Source organism: Tripterygium wilfordii, chromosome 2 (genome assembly GCF_013401445.1).
Source record: "Tripterygium wilfordii isolate XIE 37 chromosome 2, ASM1340144v1, whole genome shotgun sequence".
Classification (NCBI taxonomy): Eukaryota; Viridiplantae; Streptophyta; class Magnoliopsida; order Celastrales; family Celastraceae; genus Tripterygium; species Tripterygium wilfordii.
The window spans coordinates 11594822-11614069 of record NC_052233.1 but is presented as its reverse complement, the minus strand read 5'-3'; the positions used below and the strand labels follow the sequence as shown (position 1 = coordinate 11614069).

The window sequence follows — 19248 nt, the reverse complement described above, 5'->3', positions numbered from 1 at the left end:
GGCCCAAAGAACGTATTTTTTGCTTCGAATAGGAAATTAACGTCCTCGTATCAAGTGCCAAAGCGTTATCTTCCCAGTTGACCTGCCCTTCTTTATGACTCACCATCGAATCTTCCTTTCGGAGATTCGCAACTCTGATAACTATTACTGTAGAAACACCCCATTTTGTGATTTATGCACTGTATCTGTATTTCCTCTCTTTTTAGTCTTCATTTGCCTGATCTCTCGTCTGGTCCCCGCCTGAACAGTCCCAGTTTCAGTTAATTCCATTGGTCAGTACTGTCACGCCATACCGTTTTCCTCATTCTTTGGATAATATCCAATCTGTGTACATTTAATTTATGCACTGTATTTCTTATTTGGTTTTAGTCTTTTAGATACTGGGTGGGATGAAACACCCTAAAGCAACATTCTTGGCAGTTCTGTTTTTCCTTGCTATCCTTGGAAAGACAAGCTGTCATGGAGATCAGCCTCTCTCGAGAATCGCCATTCACAAGGCTACTTTTGCTCTTGACGACCATGCTTATGTCAAAGCCTCTCCTACAGTTCTGGGACTAGGGGTAAGCTTCACTTGCACAGTTGCACTGTATTTATCTGTTCTTTCGCTTTCTTATTGATTTAGTGCTTTAAAGGAATCAGCTATGTCACCTGATGATGGTTGTAGTTTTGCATTATTGAGAATTGAATTTAGCAGTCGCAGTGTGGGGTTGGAAACCCAGAATTTTTTTTTTGAGCTTATTAAATTTTTTGGACTAAGTAAATAATCCTTTGCGGTTTAAGGGTCAAAATTCAGAATGGGTGACCGTCCAGTATAGTTCTTCAAACCCATCTGTTGATGATTGGATCGGGGTGTTTTCTCCTGCTAATTTCAGGTATTTCTAATGTTAAGAAGCTTTCAGATGATAGTTCTGTGGAGTTTTGTCTTACGCAAATATGTTTAACGCTATTGTTCTAACTGTAAACATATATTTTTCGCAATTTCCAGTGTTGCTTCTTGCGCTGCAGAAAATCCAAGAGTTTATCCTCCATTTTTGTGTTCTGCACCCATCAAGGTTTGTCTAATGAAACTTTCAAGTATTTTGTTTCGTTCTATTATACATCTCCTTGAAGTTGAACAAAATCATATCAGCTTCAAGTGATTTTGCACTTCCTTTTGCAGTTTCAGTATGCGAACTACAGCAATCCTAAGTACACATTTACAGGAAATGGGTCATTGAAACTTCAGTTGATTAACCAGAGATCAGACTTTTCCTTCGCACTCTTCTCAGGAGGCGTATTAAATGTATGCAGATAACTATTCTTGCTTTATGATCTGCGTTGCTATGTGGTGTTGGTTACATTTGTTTTCCAAGTTATGGGGAACTAGTTGTTATATTGCAGCATCTTTATGTAATATCCGTCTCTAACGGACAAGTCATTAAACAAATTCCACATGCGTGAGAGAGCTAGCTATTATATATTCTTTTGTTAATAAACGTGTGTAACTATCTATTCGTTTTGGCTAACATCTATGATTCCATGCAAGAATTATGATTGATTAAGTGTGTTGAGTTTTCCTTGTTATGATTCATTAATTTCTATTCCTCTATCATTTCTTCTGGGTTGGGGGATTGATCATAAAAGCCGAAGCTGGTGGCTGTGTCAAATGAAGTTGCATTCAGAAATCCAAATGCGCCAGTTTACCCACGCTTGGCTCAAGGAAAAGAATGGAATGAAGTAAGTCTAATCACCCTCATAATTGTCAATTTTTGTGTAGTAAAGTTATTTTGTTGCATGTATAACATATAAACCCATCAATTCTTTTTTTTTTATCACACCCTTTTTAATTTTATTGATTTGCTACCCATATGGAAAGTAGTCTGTGTTCCAAAGCCACAGTACTTGCTTAATCATGGTTTTGTTCAACAAGCTTGATTGTATACTACTATCTATTGGAGATGAATGTGTCATCTAAATAGTGTGGTTTTAAACTTCGTTTTCAGATGACTGTGACTTGGACGAGTGGATACAGGATCAGCGAAGCAGAACCATTTGTTGAATGGGGTCAGAAGGGAGGAAGTCTGATGCATTCTCCGGCTGGGACTCTTACTTTTAAGCGTAACAGCATGTGTGGTAAGCAGTTTCTTGATCCTCTAGAATTTTTCCATCACAAGAAATAATTGGTAGTGGGTTGAAAATGCACAATATTAGAATGGCACTTTTATAGGCATATTGGATTCCTTGTAACTTAAGAAAGTGGATGTTCCAATACAAAGACAAAGTAAGAAAGGACTACCTCAGAATTATGGAAATGCTGATATTGCTATTGTTCTCTACATTACTAATGGACCGAGTGGTTTAGATCAGTTTTCTTCTATTCTGATCTCGAAAGCTCATTAAAGTTGTCAAAGATACCAATGTTATCTAATGGTGTTTGGGATGGATCAATCATATTTTTTGGTTGTATTTCCAATTGTAGATTATTTTTATCGTGTTTATATCACAGGTGCACCAGCAAGGACGGTGGGATGGCGTGATCCTGGATACATCCACACTAGTTATTTAAAGGAGTTATGGCCCAATGCCATGTATGTTACGTCTTATTCCATTTTGTAATTCTATGTTAGATGTCTTAACTGCTTACATGATTTATAAATCCTTTCCAACATAGTTTGGTTAGAAATAAAATGTTATTCGCTAACGCTATCCTATATCAATAACTCAATAAAATGTGAGCTATTTATTAGGGTTTATTTGTAGTCTAGTGGCAGAAATTCTTCTTCCTTTTCTTTTTCCGCTAAACCACCTTTATATTGCTTTGGAATTTGAGATTAGAAAATGTGATGTCTTGGTTGGTTGAAGTTCTATGTGCTTATTTATGAAAAAAAATATACACATATAGAGTCGACTGAAAAAATAGATATGATTTATGTATTACATTTTTATCTGTGATGCATCAATGTATTTCTTCACGACTTTTGGTTGAGTCAGGAACTTTATTAATAAATTTAACTAACACAGTTATGTCATGGTTTCCGTTAGAGGTTATCACTTCTGAAAGATAATTTCTCTCACTTCAATCACAAAGTACTGGTTGTCTAGAGATGGCAACAGCTTCATGGATGTCTTCAATCCAGATATGAGTTAATTTTTTGTTTCTCTCTGACATGTCTTGCTCTTTGGTCTTTTGTATCTCTTCATGAGTGTTTCTTATTTTCGTTTATAGCCCTGTAATCTACTCTCTTCTTGGGACACAAATTTGTAGGTATACCTACAAGCTGGGACACAAATTTTTCAATGGTACATATATTTGGAGCAAGGATTATCAATTCAAAGCTTCTCCTTATCCTGGTCAAGATTCTATTCAACGTGTAGTAATTTTTGGTGATATGGGAAAGGTATGAATGTCTTTTGCTTACTTCAAGAGCCGGTGAAATGAGAAATTCCATTTCCTCAGTGTAATTGATGGGCTTGGAGAGCACCTAATCTCCACACATTCAATATGTACTTGTTGAATCTGTCATGATTACATTTGTTTGAAATTATAACTCACTTTTCTATTAAAATATACAGGCAACGATGTGGCCCAATGGTAGAGTTTTAGGGGTGCAACCTAGAGGTCACAAGTTCAATTATTGGAAACAGCCTCTTCACATATTATGTGAGGGCAAGGTCTGCGTACATCTTGTCTATTCCCGACCTCGTCCATTGCGGGAGCCTTGTGTACGGGTGTTGTTTACTTTTTCTAATAAAACATAGAACTTTCCTGATCTGCAGATGTGGACATGAATAACACATTAGCTTTCAAATGGTTCCGTGTGTGGCTTTTGTCATCGATATATTCAGATTTCAGACATAATTTCAGATAATACATTCCCTTTAAAACAAGGTTCTCCAATCTTTCTATACGCCAAATTTGGCCTTATTTTCACTTCTAAATTTTGAGTCGCTTTATAACCAAATAATTTAGATGACGGAATTTCTTATATAGATTCATGCTATTGACCTGGCTACACCAACATTGTTCAGGATAAAGACTTTTTTGATGACGATGGATTCTCACTGACTCATGATTTTTTTGACGATCCCGTTATAGCCTAAATGAATTTCTGAAGTAATTTGTTACCTTGCAGGATGAAGTTGATGGTTCTAATGAATATAATAATTTCCAGCGTGGTTCTCTTAACACTACTAAGCAGCTTATTCAAGACTTGAAGAACATTGATATTGTTTTCCACATTGGAGATATATGTTATGCAAATGGATACATCTCTCAGTGGGACCAATTTACTGCACAGATTGAACCCATTGCGTCGACTGTACCTTACATGATTGCAATGTTTGTCACAAACTTCTAACATGGCTTGTTCAAGGTTTTGCATAATCTTTGACTCAAACATGTGATTTTCCCGTGCAGTGGTAATCACGAGCGTGACTGGCCGGGAACGGGTTCATTTTATCAGAACATGGATTCTGGAGGAGAGTGCGGTGTGTTGTCTGGGACAATGTTCTACGCCCCGGCTGAGAACAGAGACAAGTTCTGGTATGTTAATATTCTCAATAACAATCTTCTCAATTGTATCAACTGTTTGTAATTTTATTGTCTTTATTTGTGGTGTGTAACTACTAACTGAATTAAACACCATTGTTTTTTTTTTTACCAGGTATTCAACTGATTATGGCATGTTCCGTTTCTGCATAGCTAACACAGAACATGATTGGAGAGAGGGAACGGAGCAATACCAGTTCATTGAGCACTGCTTAGCATCGGTTGATCGACAAAAGCAACCGTGGCTGATCTTTTTGGCACATCGGGTATTGGGTTATTCTTCTGATCTTTCTTATGCAGTTGAAGGATCTTTTGCAGAACCAATGGGGAGGGAGAGCCTTCAAAAGCTTTGGCAGAAGTACAAGGTTGACATTGCTATGTTTGGCCATGTACATAATTACGAAAGAACATGTCCGATATACCAGGTACTCCCTCAAATTCACAATGATCTTCTTTTTTTTTTTTTCTGGTCTCTGTATGGATACGGTCATTTAGTTCCATCGATGTTCTGGCCAAACTTGAATTGCTCTAAATCCTTTGATTAGCAAAGTAGTTAAAATAGCTACTTGGGACGGTTTTCAACATGCAGTATATTCGACGTTTTCTACCTCGGATTTAGCTGATGATTGAATTTTCAAAATGTTCCTCCCCACAGAACATTTGTACCAATGAAGAGAAGAACCATTACATGGGTGCGCTGAATGGAACAATACATGTGGCTGCTGGTGGTGGAGGAGCAAGCCTTTCACAATTCACTACTCTTAAAACAACATGGAGCTTATACAGAGATTACGATTATGGATTTGTTAAACTTACTGCATTTGACCATTCCAACCTCCTGTTTGAGTACAAGAAGAGTAGAGACGGAAAGGTTTATGATTCGTTCAGAATTACCAGGGACTACAGGGACATCTTGGCCTGCGCAGTGGATAGCTGCCCAAGTACGACACTAGCATCTTGACTTCAGAGTTGTGCATGTGAAGAATATATAGAGTTAGTGTTCTTCATCACTGAGTTTCATGTTCAATGGTAATTCATGTTACCCAGGAAGGAAAAAGGAAAATAAACGATGGCTATCCAGGTTGTAGCATTTGTCTTTGCATTTCACAAACTATTGTACCTTGGAAGAAATGTGAATATTATTTTCATTTTCTTCTACTTTGGTTTTTCTAGTAAATGGTTGAACGGTTCATCGACAAAATCAATTTACCTTCATCGGCATTGTTTCAAGACCCTGCATAGCTTTTTCCTGATAAAGGCGTAAAAGATTAATCAACAAAAACAGACGCTAAGCAACATAGAGAGAAATGTTTCTAAAAAGAGGAACATCAATATCAATACAGAAAATGTTTCTAAAAAGACGAACATCAATGAAGAAGTTGCCTTTCCGACCATTTATAAAGGAAAGACTTTCTTGTGCCTAAAATAAATCAAGAAGGAGAAGTACAAGAATCCACATGCAATGCCAGTTATAACCAGAACCCATGAAAATGTTGATGGATTATCAAAGACCGAGTCCTCAAAGTTCATTCCAAATACTCCAGCCACAACAGTAAAGATGGTAGCCACAAAAGTTGCAGCAGTGAGAAGCAATTCGAATTGAATCAATTGGTTTTGAACATTCCCCTGTTTACATCAACAGCTGAATCCATCAATTGTTCCCACACTATGAGTGCAATAATCATTTAAAAGAAAAGAAATAACAGTTACTATAAATTCTCAAACGATTATTACCAGTTTAATATTGATCAAATCTTCCGTATCATCGATATATTCTTTAAGCTGCATTGCCAAAGTGGAATCAAAATGTTCAGTATCACCCACAATGAAATCTCTTTCAAAAACAAAGCAATTGTGTGTGCATAGATGATGCGCTTAATCTTAATTGAATAATGAACTATTAAAACAACTGAACATCGTAAACGATACCTATTGCAGCTACACATGTGAATAGAAATAAAGAAGAAACGAATCACGAATGGCATTTCAGCTATAAAGTAAAAGCATCTTACTGAGAACAACTTGCTGAGGGTATGGTCAACAACAACAAAGTATGCCTCAAGCAGCATTTCAAGTTGGTCAATGTTCTCAGCGTCACTAGATGAACTCATTAGGCTTCCATGTTTGCTCGAACTCACAATACTGCTAAATGCCCTCAGCAATCTTCGATCTCCAGTAGCTGACGCCACTGGGGAAATAGGTGCAGACTTTGAAATTGCCCTAGGACCATCTGAAGTATAAGTTGGACTATTAAGGTCATCTAGTGGGTAAGCCTCCAATCTCTGTTTCTTCTCTGTAAGATACATTTCAGCCATGTCACCATCATCATCCATTAGATGCTCTATCTCATCACGGACCTGTGATTTCAGAAGATGACTGACGCTAAGGAGGTAGAAAAGAAGAAATTACTCAAAATTTCAAAGACACAAGAAAGTAGTAGTGTTACCTTCTGAACTCGCTGAGTCAAGGCAAGGAGGTGGCCTTTGAGCTTTCGAACACGTTCCAGATTAAGGGTGCTAATAGACGATGCTAGTTCATCTAATACTGGATATACCTCCATTTCCAAATCTTTGACCTATCAAAAGTCAAAACCAAAAATCTTGATGTAAGATGTGCCCTTCAATGCTATGCTTGAGTGTCCAGAATATAAACATCAAACAATCCTTGTTAGCATATTTTTCCAACAATGACAATCCTTGTTAGCTTATTTTTCCAACAACGACAATCCTTATTAGTGAGAAAACAAAATTGCCGAGTTATGCATTTTAAGACAATAGAGGCAATCGCGGTGATTTAACAGATTATAGTGTACCTGAGCATCAAGAGACATGCAAGTTAGTTCCAAAGCCAATTCCAGAGCTTTAAACTCAAATGGCAAGTCTTCTGAATCAAATTGGAACAAACTGTAAGAAACCTGTACATCGTTGATTTCATAATAGTAAAGAAGTAGACACTGACCATTCAAAACATACACATATCATGTACAACTTCCAATTTGAAAACAAAGTAATCAATTCAAGAGTAAGATTGAAGTGATGCATACAACAAAATTTGTAAAAACCAATGTAAGTACGATTCCAGTAAGGATCAGTTGTGATACTTATCCAAAGTTTATCAAGACTTCACCACTTTCATAGGGAACTTGGATTCTTTTATACATCAATATCCATGATTTAAACTATGAGAATAGAGATTAGAGAACGTTCTTCTAACAAATCATGGTATACGGTGTGATACTTATACAAAGTTTAACATGGCTTCACCACTTTCATCATAGAGAATTTGGATTCTTTTCTACATCAATATCCATAATTTAAACTAAGAGAACAGAGATTAGAGAAAGTTCTTCTATAAAATCATGGTATAAGTAAGCTCTGGTATTTTGCAACAAAAAATTCAACCCCAACTACTCGTAAGACTTCAAAATTAAACCATTTCACGTATCAACTAAGAAACCAAATGGAAATTATTGGACCATTGTAACCTGTGTTGTGCAGAGTTAACATCCTTACCAGGTTGATCTCTGTTTATCTGAAGGCGCTTGCACAATTCCGATTCGTATTGAGCAACAAATCCATCCAAGGAATTCATAAGGACAACCTCATCAGCTGTTATTATACACCTAATCTGTTCAAGATTGACCACAATTGCCTTCTCCCGTCCTAATATTGTAGAAGGATAAATGAACAAAGGGTCCAAGAGCCGGAGGTCCCTTGCAGGCAAAGAACAATGTTTCATTATTGAAACCTTATCAAGCTCCAAAATCTTTGAGTAGCCATCATGATCAATTTTTATCCAAGAACGACTACTGTGCCCTCTCTTCTTCAGGCCAGGGAAACCAGACCCGCGATTCCCATACCCATCTAAGTTAAACCTTCTGAGGTCAAGAGAAGAAGTGAAGCCTTGTTTCCCATTTCCATCTAAGTTAAACCTTCTGAGGTCAAGAGAAGAAGCGAAGCCTTGTTTCCCATTTCCATCTAAGTTAAACCTTCTGAGGTCAAGAGAAGAAGTGAAGCCTTGTTTCCCATTTCCATCTAAGTTAAGCCTTTTGGGGTTAAGAGACGAAGTCGACTCTAGATTATCCGAGGGAAGAAGTGGAGCTCGCAATTCTTTCATTGGATATGAAGCTTTCCTACAGTGGGTACCGATCGAATATCTCAATCAGGAATGTCTGCATCAGTGCCCATTAAAGGGTCTTTGAATGACACTCTGTGGCCTGGTAAACAAAAGTATTCAGAATAACATCAAAAGTATTGATGTTGTCCATTTGTACCATATTTGCTGTGCATCTTTTAAACAACCCTGAAAACATAAAATGATTCATGAGGAACACCAGCAATTAACTAATTGGATACCAAGATACATAATACAAGAAACCAGGTCAAAATGCAGAAACAAAACAGTTTCAATGGACAAATGAACCCAACTGAAAACAAATTGGATACTAAGATACATAATATAAGAAACCAGGTCAAAATGCAGAAACAGAACAGTTTCAATGGACAAATGAACCCAACAAAAACCATTTTTGGTTTTTTAGTATGTGCGGTGAGACGATAACTATGTGATCTGTTTGCTTACATTCCTTTTCTCAGAGTTCTAACAGAAGAACTTAGCTTCAATCATCATTATCAATGGTAGCCAAGCTAACAAGTTGCAGTTCAACCGCCACACATACAGCCACAAATTCCGATAAATCATGCCAAAACTGAAAATACACTGAAGAGTAATCATTCGTTGTTCGCACAACATTCAGAAACAATGGAGAGAAATCAAAAATTCACATAGATATGAAAAAGAAGATGAAAGATTGAACCTTTTTGAGGAACCAGAGCAAACAAGATTCGGAGAGAAGTAGGAGACTGCGAGATGCTTAATCAGAACCCAAAAATGCCTCAACTGAAGACGCGAATTAACTCTGCTCGTCACTTGCCTTCCTCTGGATCATAGATTTCTTTTTATATTATTTTTTTTAATTTTTGTTTTCTTTTTCTGGATCTTCTAGACTTCTTTGATTGAACATCGATTCCTTTCTTTATTATTTTATTTATTTTTCGTGGACTGGAATTTTCTTCTCTATTTTAAGTTTGGGTTAAATACAATTTTAGTCCCTAAGGTATGGCGTAATACAATTTTTAGTCCTTCACGTTTCATGAGGAGCATAAATAGTCCCTCACGTTTCATTCTCTGACAATTTCAGTCCTCGATGCTAACACCGTTGAGTCATTTTGGCTTATTATCCATGTGGGCCATTATATGTAACATATATGAATTTTAGTAATGATAGGGATCCCAGCCGATGTTATCCCAACTGAGCTATTGAGTTATATGTATAAAATTTTGTGTGCATCATGTGAGATCTGTGGAACTCACGAATTCACTTGAAACATGTTCGTTCAACTTAGCAACGACTGATATATTTATTAGTATTTTCGTAAACTTCGTGCTTTATGATTTGAATCTTAATTTTTTTTAATCTCTCCGAGACAGTATCCAGACCGTCTTTTCATTAGGGGTGTAATCGGTTTTTTTTCCTTCAATTTTTTGACGTAAATATAATTGACCAAACGGTCAGTTTTTGCCAGTTTGGTTTTTAGTGAAGAAATGCGTAATTTTTTATTATAAAAAACCAATCAACAGCTTCGGTTTCGATATTGACGGTTTTTTTGAACAACCCTACTTGTCGTGTGGGGCGGAACTTACTCGACAAGAAATTTTACTACCTTAGAACCGTTTTCCTTGTTTCCCTTGCTACTGCGTGTTTTACGAACTCGCGTCAAATTGGGCCGAAATTCATGTTCACAAGAAATAGATCACAATGGAATACAAGCAAACAACACTATGACCAGTACTTTAGATCCTCGGTAAATATACCTCCATGTATCTTGTGAACTCCGAGCAAATCACCTCACAGAGACTACGCTGCATCAAGAAGCAAGAAAGAAGCATAAAGCAAATCCATATTATTCGACTTTCAAATAGAGGAGGAAAGTACTGATGATCTCCATATGCACATGTCGTTTCCAATGTGTGGCCAGAGCCATGAATTGTCAATTTGGAACTATAACGGTTGAATGCAAGCGGTTAAAACTTTCAACTGATCAGTTCAGTTGAGATGTTAATCCTTAATACTCTTTCCAAATTCACAATTCATGGGGTCTGGCCATACTTTGCAATGCATGTATGATTAATTCATAGTATACGATCGATCGAGTGTGCTGTAGCTTCTATCTGTGGGTCTTCTATGCTATGCTATAGAAACCCAACACACACAGTTACATGAGCAGGAGGAGTCTGATGCGGAAATGCTTCGTTTGCCTCTTGGTTTTCACGATTAATCCGGAGATCATGCCAAGGTAAATACATATATACCAGATATAATTAGACAAGGAAATTTTTTTGGTAGCTGATCGAGAACGACACCATCGCGCGGACTTGTCTATTTTGGACCACCAAGTGGCCTAAACTCGGCAAAACATGTTGTGAGCACAACTTGCTGACAGATAAGTTTGGCCAAGTCCCAACACAAAATCGAACAGAGATAAATCTCACAGGGGATCGAACCACGGAAACCCCACGGTCATAACTACTTAAGGGTGATCCCAGTTTGATTATTAGACAAGGAGATCGATTCTCAATATCAGAGTACCATAGAAATAACAAAAATCAAAACAAAAGCTTTCAGTTTTGTGGGACCTTCATAAGATCGATGCAAGCTTTACTCTGCTGGTTGTAGATGCTTGTCTCCTTCACAATCTGTGGCCAAAAACGTGGATAGTCAATTTCTGATTCCGTAAGAAAGAAATCAGAACTTCCAACCCAGCCAAGCTGAGATGTCAATCCCAACTCTCTACAAATTCACCATCCACGGACTCTGGCCACAGTTTGCGGTGCATGCTTAGTTCCTAACTTGTGAAGCCATATAAGAGCCTGGTGAGTGGATTGAGGAGATTACTGGAGGCTTCTTATAGTCGCAGGAAGTGAGCTCAACTTCACGGTACATTGACAGATTCATAGCTGGCTTAGAATACTTCCTTTCTAGAATCATTCGCAACTTTAATTAGTTGAGAGATCCAGAAGAGTCCAAAGAATGGTTTTGTTTTCTACAATGGCTTCTGATATTGGACGGCAACGAAGCATAAAGAAACCAAACCAACAAAAGCAAAAGCATACAAATTTGCAGGCTTCTTTTTTTCATTTTCTTGACAAATTATATTGGAAAGTAAGGCAACAAAGCCTATGACACAAAAACATCAGGATCATCGAAAGATCAGCTCAATATTTGTTTGTTTTGTGTGAGCTAGGTCTTCTAAGCACAAGAAGGAGAGAAAAAACAAACAAACAAACAAAAACCAGCTCAACAAATGCATAGATTTACGAGGTTCTTAACTGTTGGGGCGAAATACGTATGGTGGACATATCAACGACGTACGGGATTATGTGTTTTATTTTAGGAAATTATCTTCTCTACTCCATTTCAACCTTGAACGTATGTATATTTCCAAGTGACCAACTAGACTATATTATACTTGAGTTTCTTATATTTATTTTTTTTATGTCACGTTCAATCAACAGTTTGATTGATCGAGTAGTCGAAAATTTGTTTGAGTATGCATATTGGAACAATTTTTTATTTTGGATTCACAAGTTTGAACGTTTGGACATTCAATGATTGAGACTCTTTCGTCCTTGTTTTCCCAAATAACTCAGAGAGGATTTTTGTTATTAATGTGCAGGATCTTTGTATGGGTTTGGCAAGGTTTCAAATATGCTTATGGTGAAGGCTGCACTCGCTACTGCCTTGGTCCCATATCCGTTGGCCGGTTGAGTCAGTATCACCACCGCCTCTCCCACCATCTCTGTTGCCACCACCTCCATGATCCTAGATGCATTGAAAATTAGGGTTTTAGGGGGTGTAGATTGTGTTTTTTAGGGAAAAAAAAAACACAAAAGGGGTGTAATCATATTTGTTATGCTTTTCACTGGAATTTATTTAGAGTGGAATGCTCATAATAAATATTGGGATGCAAATAAGGTTCATCATTTATAGTCCCTGACACATAATGCGCATGCGATGTACTGAGCTGGCTGGTTCTGTACACTAGTTTGATAGCGGGCCTGAAAGAAGTTTCCTTGGCCATAGGCCCATGATTGAGCAATGGAGGCTACGGGCCTTTGTCGAGTTGACTATGGGTCAGGTCGTGGACCTATAGGTTGTAAATCATTTGTGAGAATGTGAGGTTTGTCTGAGACTTGTTGAGGTAGCCCAAGCTGTTGGCCTATGAGCTCGAATGTATGTGAATGCAGATTTGGCCCATACAACAGGCCACATCACATGACTTGATGGTCAACCCCTCGTTGACGTGTCACACTTTGATTAGTCAACCTAAGATTCTAAATATAAACTCATTTTACTCTTCATCGGGGACAGAGTAGTTAAGGATGGCGCGAAATGCAGTGATGGTTGGTTACAGTGATAATCTAAAAACCCCGAAAGTGTCGCATCGCCTTCCCTCATCAAATCTCCACACGCAAACCCTAATTTTTCATCTTCCTCATTCTGCATTTTTCCCCAAAATCAAAATAATAAATAGGCGGAAAATCGAAGAGATTATACCCCCTTTTCATGATGAATAGAGAGATTATACAGTTAACCAAACAAGAGTAATTTCAGTCGAGGACAGTTCTCCAGTCAAATTAGGTTTCCAAATTCCAGGTAGTTTTAGATCCAAGCAATCATGGGTTAGGGTTTCACCTCTTTTCGCATTTGGAAATTTTCAATTTTGTTTTTAAATCTGCCGTTTTGTGGTGATTCTAGATTAAGGGGAAAGGTTCTCATAGAGAAGCTGCGGATATCGCCGGGTGCCGCATCCGGCGAGTCAAGTTTAGCGGCTTGTTGTGTGAAGGATTCGACCAAATTGGATCTGAAGGAATTAAATTGATTTTTCCTTTAAATGGCTTGGTTGATTTGTTGATGATTATTGGGTTTCTTGCTTATTCATTTTCATGAGTTGCAGAAACAAATGAATAGGAATGGAATTCATATGTAAAAAACTATGATATTGAGCATGTGAATGCATGCAGGAATTTGCGTTTCTGAAACGAAGACTGGGATGCATGTGTTATGCCATTTAAGAACCTTCAAGGCTTAATAGAATCATGTTTTTGGTAACTGAAAATCCTCCATCTCAACATGCCCACTAGACAGCTGGGTCGGCTCTAAACTCGGGCCGCTTAATAGAATCCTTTCTTATCACACATTTTTTCAAACATAATTTCGTGACGTGACACTATTTGAAGACTTGCATTTCATGAATTCTGTTTTTGATATACTCATGCCATATTTGTTTCTCTGTTTTTCTTTTAAGTTCACACTTTGTTTTGTATTATTCTTGCAAGGTCTACTGCTAACTGTCAAAAAGTAGTATAAAGCATATGAGATTTGAACTCCATGAGTATTTCATCATGGACTTGGAACAAACGAGCAGAAATGAAGGTGGGAGCAAAATCTTAAGCACCCATCCGGAGGTTCTTGACGAGAATGGGAACAAGAAGCATTCAGAAACACTTCTGGAGGCCGGTGATGCAAATAGAAGCAGAATGCTTTCAGAAGAGGTTGCTGATAGAAATGGAAACAGTAGTTATTTTGAGATACATCCTGGGATTGTGGGTGGATCAGAGAGCAGTGACCATTTTCGGATCGATCCAAAAATTTATCCAGAAGTTGTTGATAGGAGCCAGAGCAGTAAGAAATCAGACCCACATTTAGAAATCACCGGTGGTGATGATAGTTGTAAGCATTCAAGAATAGAACCAAATGCTTCTGTTAGTGAAGGTCATGAACCCATTCTGGCCAGAAAGCTAGGACCTTCCTCCTCTTCTTCATCCTCGTCACTCTCATCAATAGAAGATCTCTTCCACCTGGATGTGAATGAGATTACCAAGTCCATATCACCTAAAGCTAATGAGGATATCAGACCAACACTGATGGTTGATGAAAATGAAGGTTGCAGTGACTACACTCCAAAATCAGGTGTCCTTGACCATGTATCTCCAGGTCTAACATCAGCATCTCAAACCTCTGGCATCACCAGTGAACAATTAGCGAATGCAATGTCGCCAACAACACAATCCCCACCTATCCAAACGATGGACAGATCAGGAGGATATGATCCTCTTAGGATTCCGTCCTCCATCTTTGCATCAAGTAAACCTTCAACACCAATGGAGTGGAGTGTTGCTTCCAATGAATCATTGTTTAGCCTCCATATTGGCAACAGCAGTTTAAGGGATCATCTAACCAAGTCTGGAGAACTTACTATGTCAGGTGAATTATTTGTGCTAAGCCCACCTCCTGCAAGTGCAGTTGCAGGAGCTGATGGAGGAACCAATTCCAACCATTCCAATGAAAGTGGAATCAGCAGGAACTCCTTTACTTTCCCAGTGTAGGTCAATCAATGCCATTCTCTATCTGCATCACACTTTTCTCATTTGCATTCATGCTTGAACTCGACATTTGCATGCAAATAAACAGGAAAACACAATGTATGCTAAACAAATGTTATGCATGTAACTGAGAGTGTTTGCTCATTCTATTCTATTGATATATGTTCCATGCACATAAAGTTCACACTGAAGATTGTTGAAGGTTTGCAGACAGAGATGCATTTGTTCTATGTGTTTGTATGTGCATGTAAACTGGATAAGCATAAATTATCAAGATGTATACCTGTGTATGATATATGTGTTCATGATTGAATGGGAATTCACAAAGTTGGTGATCGGTGGATGAGGTATATACTGTTTGTGTGTTGCAGAAAGAAGAAGTGTTCATGGAGATCGTGCTACCGTTCTAATTGTAGCTGGACGTTCTGCTACTGTACACAGCCAAGGCGCTGTTTTAGGTGGCCTAGCTGCTTTTGTTCTAATTGTAAATGGCCTAGCTGCCGTTGTTGTAATTGTAGCCGGCCTAGCTGCTATCGTTCTAGTTGTAGCTTGGCGTTCTGCTGCCATTGGAACTGTTTCCAAAAACGATTGCACAATCATTCTTCGCCCATGTACGCTTCTCTCTCTGTCTTCACTTCTTTACTATGATAGCGGTATGTTAAACCAATTCTTACTGAAATTCATTTACGTTTGTTGCAATTCGCGTTGCCATCACATATTCTGATTCTACAGATGTTAATTATGGAAAATGCCTGTTAGTGACTGTCCATAAGCTGTACAAACTCATCATGCATGTTTTTGAGTTACTTGCAGTTTGACACAAGGGGTAAGAAGTGCTTCTGCAAAAACAGATGATGAGAAGCAGCATCACCAACCAACGGACTCCAAAGTGACACCAAATCAATCTTCCTGCAGCTGGTTTCCATGCTTATCTTTCTGTTATCCATGTTCTTGCTCATGTCCAAGGTGCTGTTTTCGTTCTTGTTGTTGAGAAAGACTGCTCATGCGGCAGAACACTACGCTCTTGCTTCTTCAAAATGGCTCCCTTCTTGACCATCTAGTACTTAAAACTGACGCAAAGCCTGCCAAAACATGAAAGGTTCGCTCCTTATTGATAGAGGCTGCATCTCTTGATTGCTTTCTTTTCCATCTGATTTAGTCAAATTCACAAAATGCTGATGTCCAGTTCTGGTTCAAATATGGCTTTTCAGCTAATGTTGGGTGGATTCATTATGAGGGTATGGCAGAAAAGTAGACGTTGCACAAATGACTGGGGAATCCGCAGATTTATATGCATTTATTGGCTGAATTTTTCAAGGAAAGTTGTATACTTGTATATGATTTATGTTTATGGCATCTTGAATGTGTATATCTTCTCTTCTGCTCTCAATAGAGCTGTACGTTTTTCTCTCTGACCGACTTTTTTAGTTTTTTCAGAGGATTAATTTGAATCAGTTTTAATGAAGAACTTAACCAGATCATCTCCCAACTGCATCAACATTCTGAGAATCTCGACCGGAGTATCACATCTAAAAGAAAGAAAGGGAAAAAAAAAAAAACATAATAATTTTTGTTCATAAATTTGCCATTAAACCATTTTCTCAGTAAATTTGGCCCAAAGATACAACGTAACTCAATGAAAGTTTACTTTATATATACATAAGTATAAATTCATCTTACCATTTACAGTTATAATATATCTTGAGTTTTTCTTCAAGAACTTGACCAAAAGTAGTTCTTGAAAAATAGAACACTAGTATCTGAAAATTATCTTCCGTTCTTTGATTTTTTTTCTCTCCATTTCACAACCCCAATGTTCAGAGAGGAGAAATGAGAACCAAATCATGTGAAGGGAGAGCCAGAAGGGTTTACAACTATATGCCTTAGAGGGTGATCAACATCACTGCCACCAGCATGCTTGACGAACTCTGCTGGAGAGTGGAACTCGCCATGGCATACACACATTATCCTTACATCCTCTCCCTTACCATACCTGTATAGAAAACCTTCTATTTTTCTCCCGTTAGGACCGTCTCCTATGGTGAAGACACAAGGCATATCTTCCATCGGATTTGTCCCAATCTCCTTCCCCCGATTTTCAACAGAATCAGGTTTTGTAGATAGTTTTCCTACATCAGTGCTGGAAGTTCTGCATAGATTTTCGTTTTTCTTCGTCCCTGAAGAACCTAACACCTCCGGACTGCTCATTTCTTGCAAAGAGTGATTACTGCCTGTGTTTCTTGCTTCGCCACAGCTGCTTGATCCTGCAAAAGCATGTGCAAGATTATGAAAAGCAGTACTAGTTGTAACCAAATCACGTTTAGTGCAACATCACGACAGGCCAAAGCGACTTCTCACTAAGTTAGACGCTTTCATCTAATTACACACTGTATGCTACTGAAAAGATTTCTTAGTTGCACTATATTTCATTTCACCAAGCGCGAGACCTCATTACCATTGTGTTCCTTGGCATGGTGGATTGTATACCTACATGTTTTAGAAACTCTAAAACTCTTTCAATCCACTTTGTCAAGAATCCTAAATCGAGCTGAAAGTTCCTTTCTTTGGAAAGTAGAGCTTACCACCACGACCGCATATCTTACCTTAGTATACCCATGAAGACTATTAGATATACCATATACGGAGATTAGCTAATGTTAGTCAGTTGACTGAACCCAAGGCCTGCTCTGAAGGAAAATTTACTAAAATTAGGATAGGCCAAACACCATAATAGGTAAAAATTGTAAGCTGATAGTAGAGACATAGAGGGCAGACAAAGGCTAGAACCACACACTTGTAAAAGAAGAAACCACAGTGAAATAGTAAGAAAAGGGCTTTCTATCTAACCCTTGATGTATGAATTATACAGAACTTCATATTCTGAACATGAGCCACACGATTGACCTAACCTGTGCCATGCTAAGGTGGGGGTATACAGGGCAGGAAAGGATGTCTGTCCTGGCACCAAAATCTACCACGGGATTAGGCATTCCTCATTTGAAGCTTCTGCTTTCCTTAAGAGTAAATAGGTAAAAAATATATCACCCTCACCCTAGAAAGTATAAGAGATTGAGAAACACTAAGCACAATAACAAAAAGAAAGGAAAAAAAAAAAAAAAATACAAAACCCAGTACTTGCAAAAATTCTACGTAACCACGCTGATTAGACAAAATAGATTGCTCATTTGCTTTGTGCGAGATAGTAGATATAAGACAGAGAAAGAGACGAGCTTTCTAAGTCAAAAACAGTAGCAAATTAGATTTCAGTGAAAGAAAATTTGCAGTTTTACCTTGAAGAGGAGCCTTACTCTCAAACTCCGATAACCCCCAAGAACTCCCTCCATGAGACTCCGCTGACCCTTGTGAACCGGGTTGCCCCTGTCCCTGAAAGAACCCTCCCTTTCCCTTAACTCCCGCATCCACTGCACCCCGAAGAACCAGCTGCCTTGCCGCAGCGGCCTGCGAAGACATCCCGAAAGGCAGTTGCACCCGCAAACCACTCCTACTCCTACTCATACTCAATTCCCTTCTCTCCTCTTCAGTATTGACTTCTGGTCTCGAATTTGCAGAATTCCTCTGTTTTTCCTTCTCACTGCGCCTTTTCTTGGCTTCTAATCTTCTCAAAGTCTGCATTTCTTTTCTATTCCTCCACTCCTTTTCCGTCTCTGTTGAGGGAAAAGAAGAGGTTCTCATGAGAGATGGATACTGTACTGGTGGTGGTGACGTCAATGCATCGTCTTCTCTGATTAGTGGTATTTTCCCAGCAATTGATGATGATCTCGTTAGCTTGTTGGCTGACTTATCGACCCCGAATCTTCCACCGAGTGAAAGACCCAGGTTTAGCTCTATCTCCTCTGTATCTTGTTCGGAAGCTCTGCTTAGTGATTTCTGTGAGTCGCATGACGTGAATCTCTGTAATAGATCTCTTGGGTACCTTTCCAACTCCAAAGAGAGACTCTCCATTTCTCTGCTTCTGCTTCTCTTTTCATTTCCTTCACTCATGTTGTTTTCTTAACAACAAACAATCAAAAGAATTTGATCTGACTTAGAAGCATCCATGTCTAAAACGTCAGGATTAAAACTGACGAAGAACTGAAACAAACGAGTCTTTGTCTCTAAACTCGATTTAAATTTACCCTCCTCAACAAAATTCTATGGTGGGGGTTGTGAAGGAAGATATAAAGAAGCATCAGAGAGAGTGGGAGGACTGTGGAGAAGGAAGAACAGAAGAAGCAGAGGAGAAGAAAGAAAGAAAGAAAGAAAGAAAGAAGAGT

General features: G+C 38.3%; 4 protein-coding genes across 10 annotated transcripts; 2 read left to right on the top strand and 2 right to left on the bottom strand.

Annotated features, from left to right (window-relative positions):
- The first annotated feature begins 30 nt into the window (after window positions 1-30).
- On the top strand, window positions 31-5686 carry LOC120013673 (probable inactive purple acid phosphatase 1). Of its 2 annotated transcripts, none has more exons than XM_038865573.1 (13): window positions 31-272; window positions 378-560; window positions 781-872; window positions 986-1052; window positions 1160-1282; window positions 1624-1716; window positions 1983-2112; window positions 2486-2567; window positions 3245-3377; window positions 4113-4318; window positions 4397-4522; window positions 4644-4953; window positions 5184-5686. In XM_038865573.1, exons 2-13 carry the CDS (start codon window positions 390-392, stop codon window positions 5487-5489), a joined length of 1839 nt encoding a protein of 612 aa, XP_038721501.1. In that variant the 5' UTR covers window positions 31-272; window positions 378-389; the 3' UTR covers window positions 5490-5686. The 2 variants fall into 2 exon arrangements, with proteins under 2 accessions (XP_038721501.1, XP_038721495.1); XM_038865567.1 differs by having other exon boundaries at window positions 370-560.
- Window positions 5687-5818: 132 nt separating this feature from the next.
- Window positions 5819-9515, bottom strand: LOC120013689 (magnesium transporter MRS2-5). 5 transcript variants are annotated; one of them, XM_038865614.1, is made up of 8 exons: window positions 9345-9515; window positions 8460-8830; window positions 8041-8402; window positions 7341-7411; window positions 6975-7103; window positions 6541-6885; window positions 6263-6310; window positions 5819-6154 (listed from the first exon to the last, which is right to left on the bottom strand). In XM_038865614.1, the coding sequence occupies exons 2-8, from the start codon at window positions 8642-8644 to the stop codon at window positions 5924-5926; spliced, it is 1371 nt and encodes a 456-aa protein (XP_038721542.1). In that variant the 5' UTR covers window positions 8645-8830; window positions 9345-9515; the 3' UTR covers window positions 5819-5923. The 5 variants fall into 5 exon arrangements, with proteins under 5 accessions (XP_038721542.1, XP_038721525.1, XP_038721518.1 ...); XM_038865597.1 differs by adding an exon at window positions 9110-9247 and having other exon boundaries at window positions 8041-8830; window positions 9345-9514; XM_038865590.1 differs by adding an exon at window positions 9110-9236 and having other exon boundaries at window positions 8041-8830; window positions 9345-9514.
- Window positions 9516-12980: 3465 nt separating this feature from the next.
- LOC119981879 lies at window positions 12981-16386 on the top strand. Of its 2 annotated transcripts, XR_005464252.1 has the most exons (4): window positions 12981-14973; window positions 15346-15585; window positions 15788-16073; window positions 16186-16386. XR_005464252.1 is itself a non-coding variant. In XM_038825021.1 (3 exons), the coding sequence occupies exons 1-3, from the start codon at window positions 13964-13966 to the stop codon at window positions 15963-15965; spliced, it is 1428 nt and encodes a 475-aa protein (XP_038680949.1). In that variant the 5' UTR covers window positions 12981-13963; the 3' UTR covers window positions 15966-16386. The 2 variants fall into 2 exon arrangements, 1 of the variants encoding a protein (XP_038680949.1); XM_038825021.1 differs by having other exon boundaries at window positions 15788-16386.
- Window positions 16387-16617: 231 nt separating this feature from the next.
- LOC120009192 (ninja-family protein AFP2-like) lies at window positions 16618-19230 on the bottom strand. Its single transcript, XM_038859666.1, has 2 exons — window positions 18265-19230; window positions 16618-17238 (listed from the first exon to the last, which is right to left on the bottom strand). The coding sequence occupies exons 1-2, from the start codon at window positions 18974-18976 to the stop codon at window positions 16817-16819; spliced, it is 1134 nt and encodes a 377-aa protein (XP_038715594.1). The 5' UTR covers window positions 18977-19230; the 3' UTR covers window positions 16618-16816.
- Window positions 19231-19248: the final 18 nt, after the last annotated feature.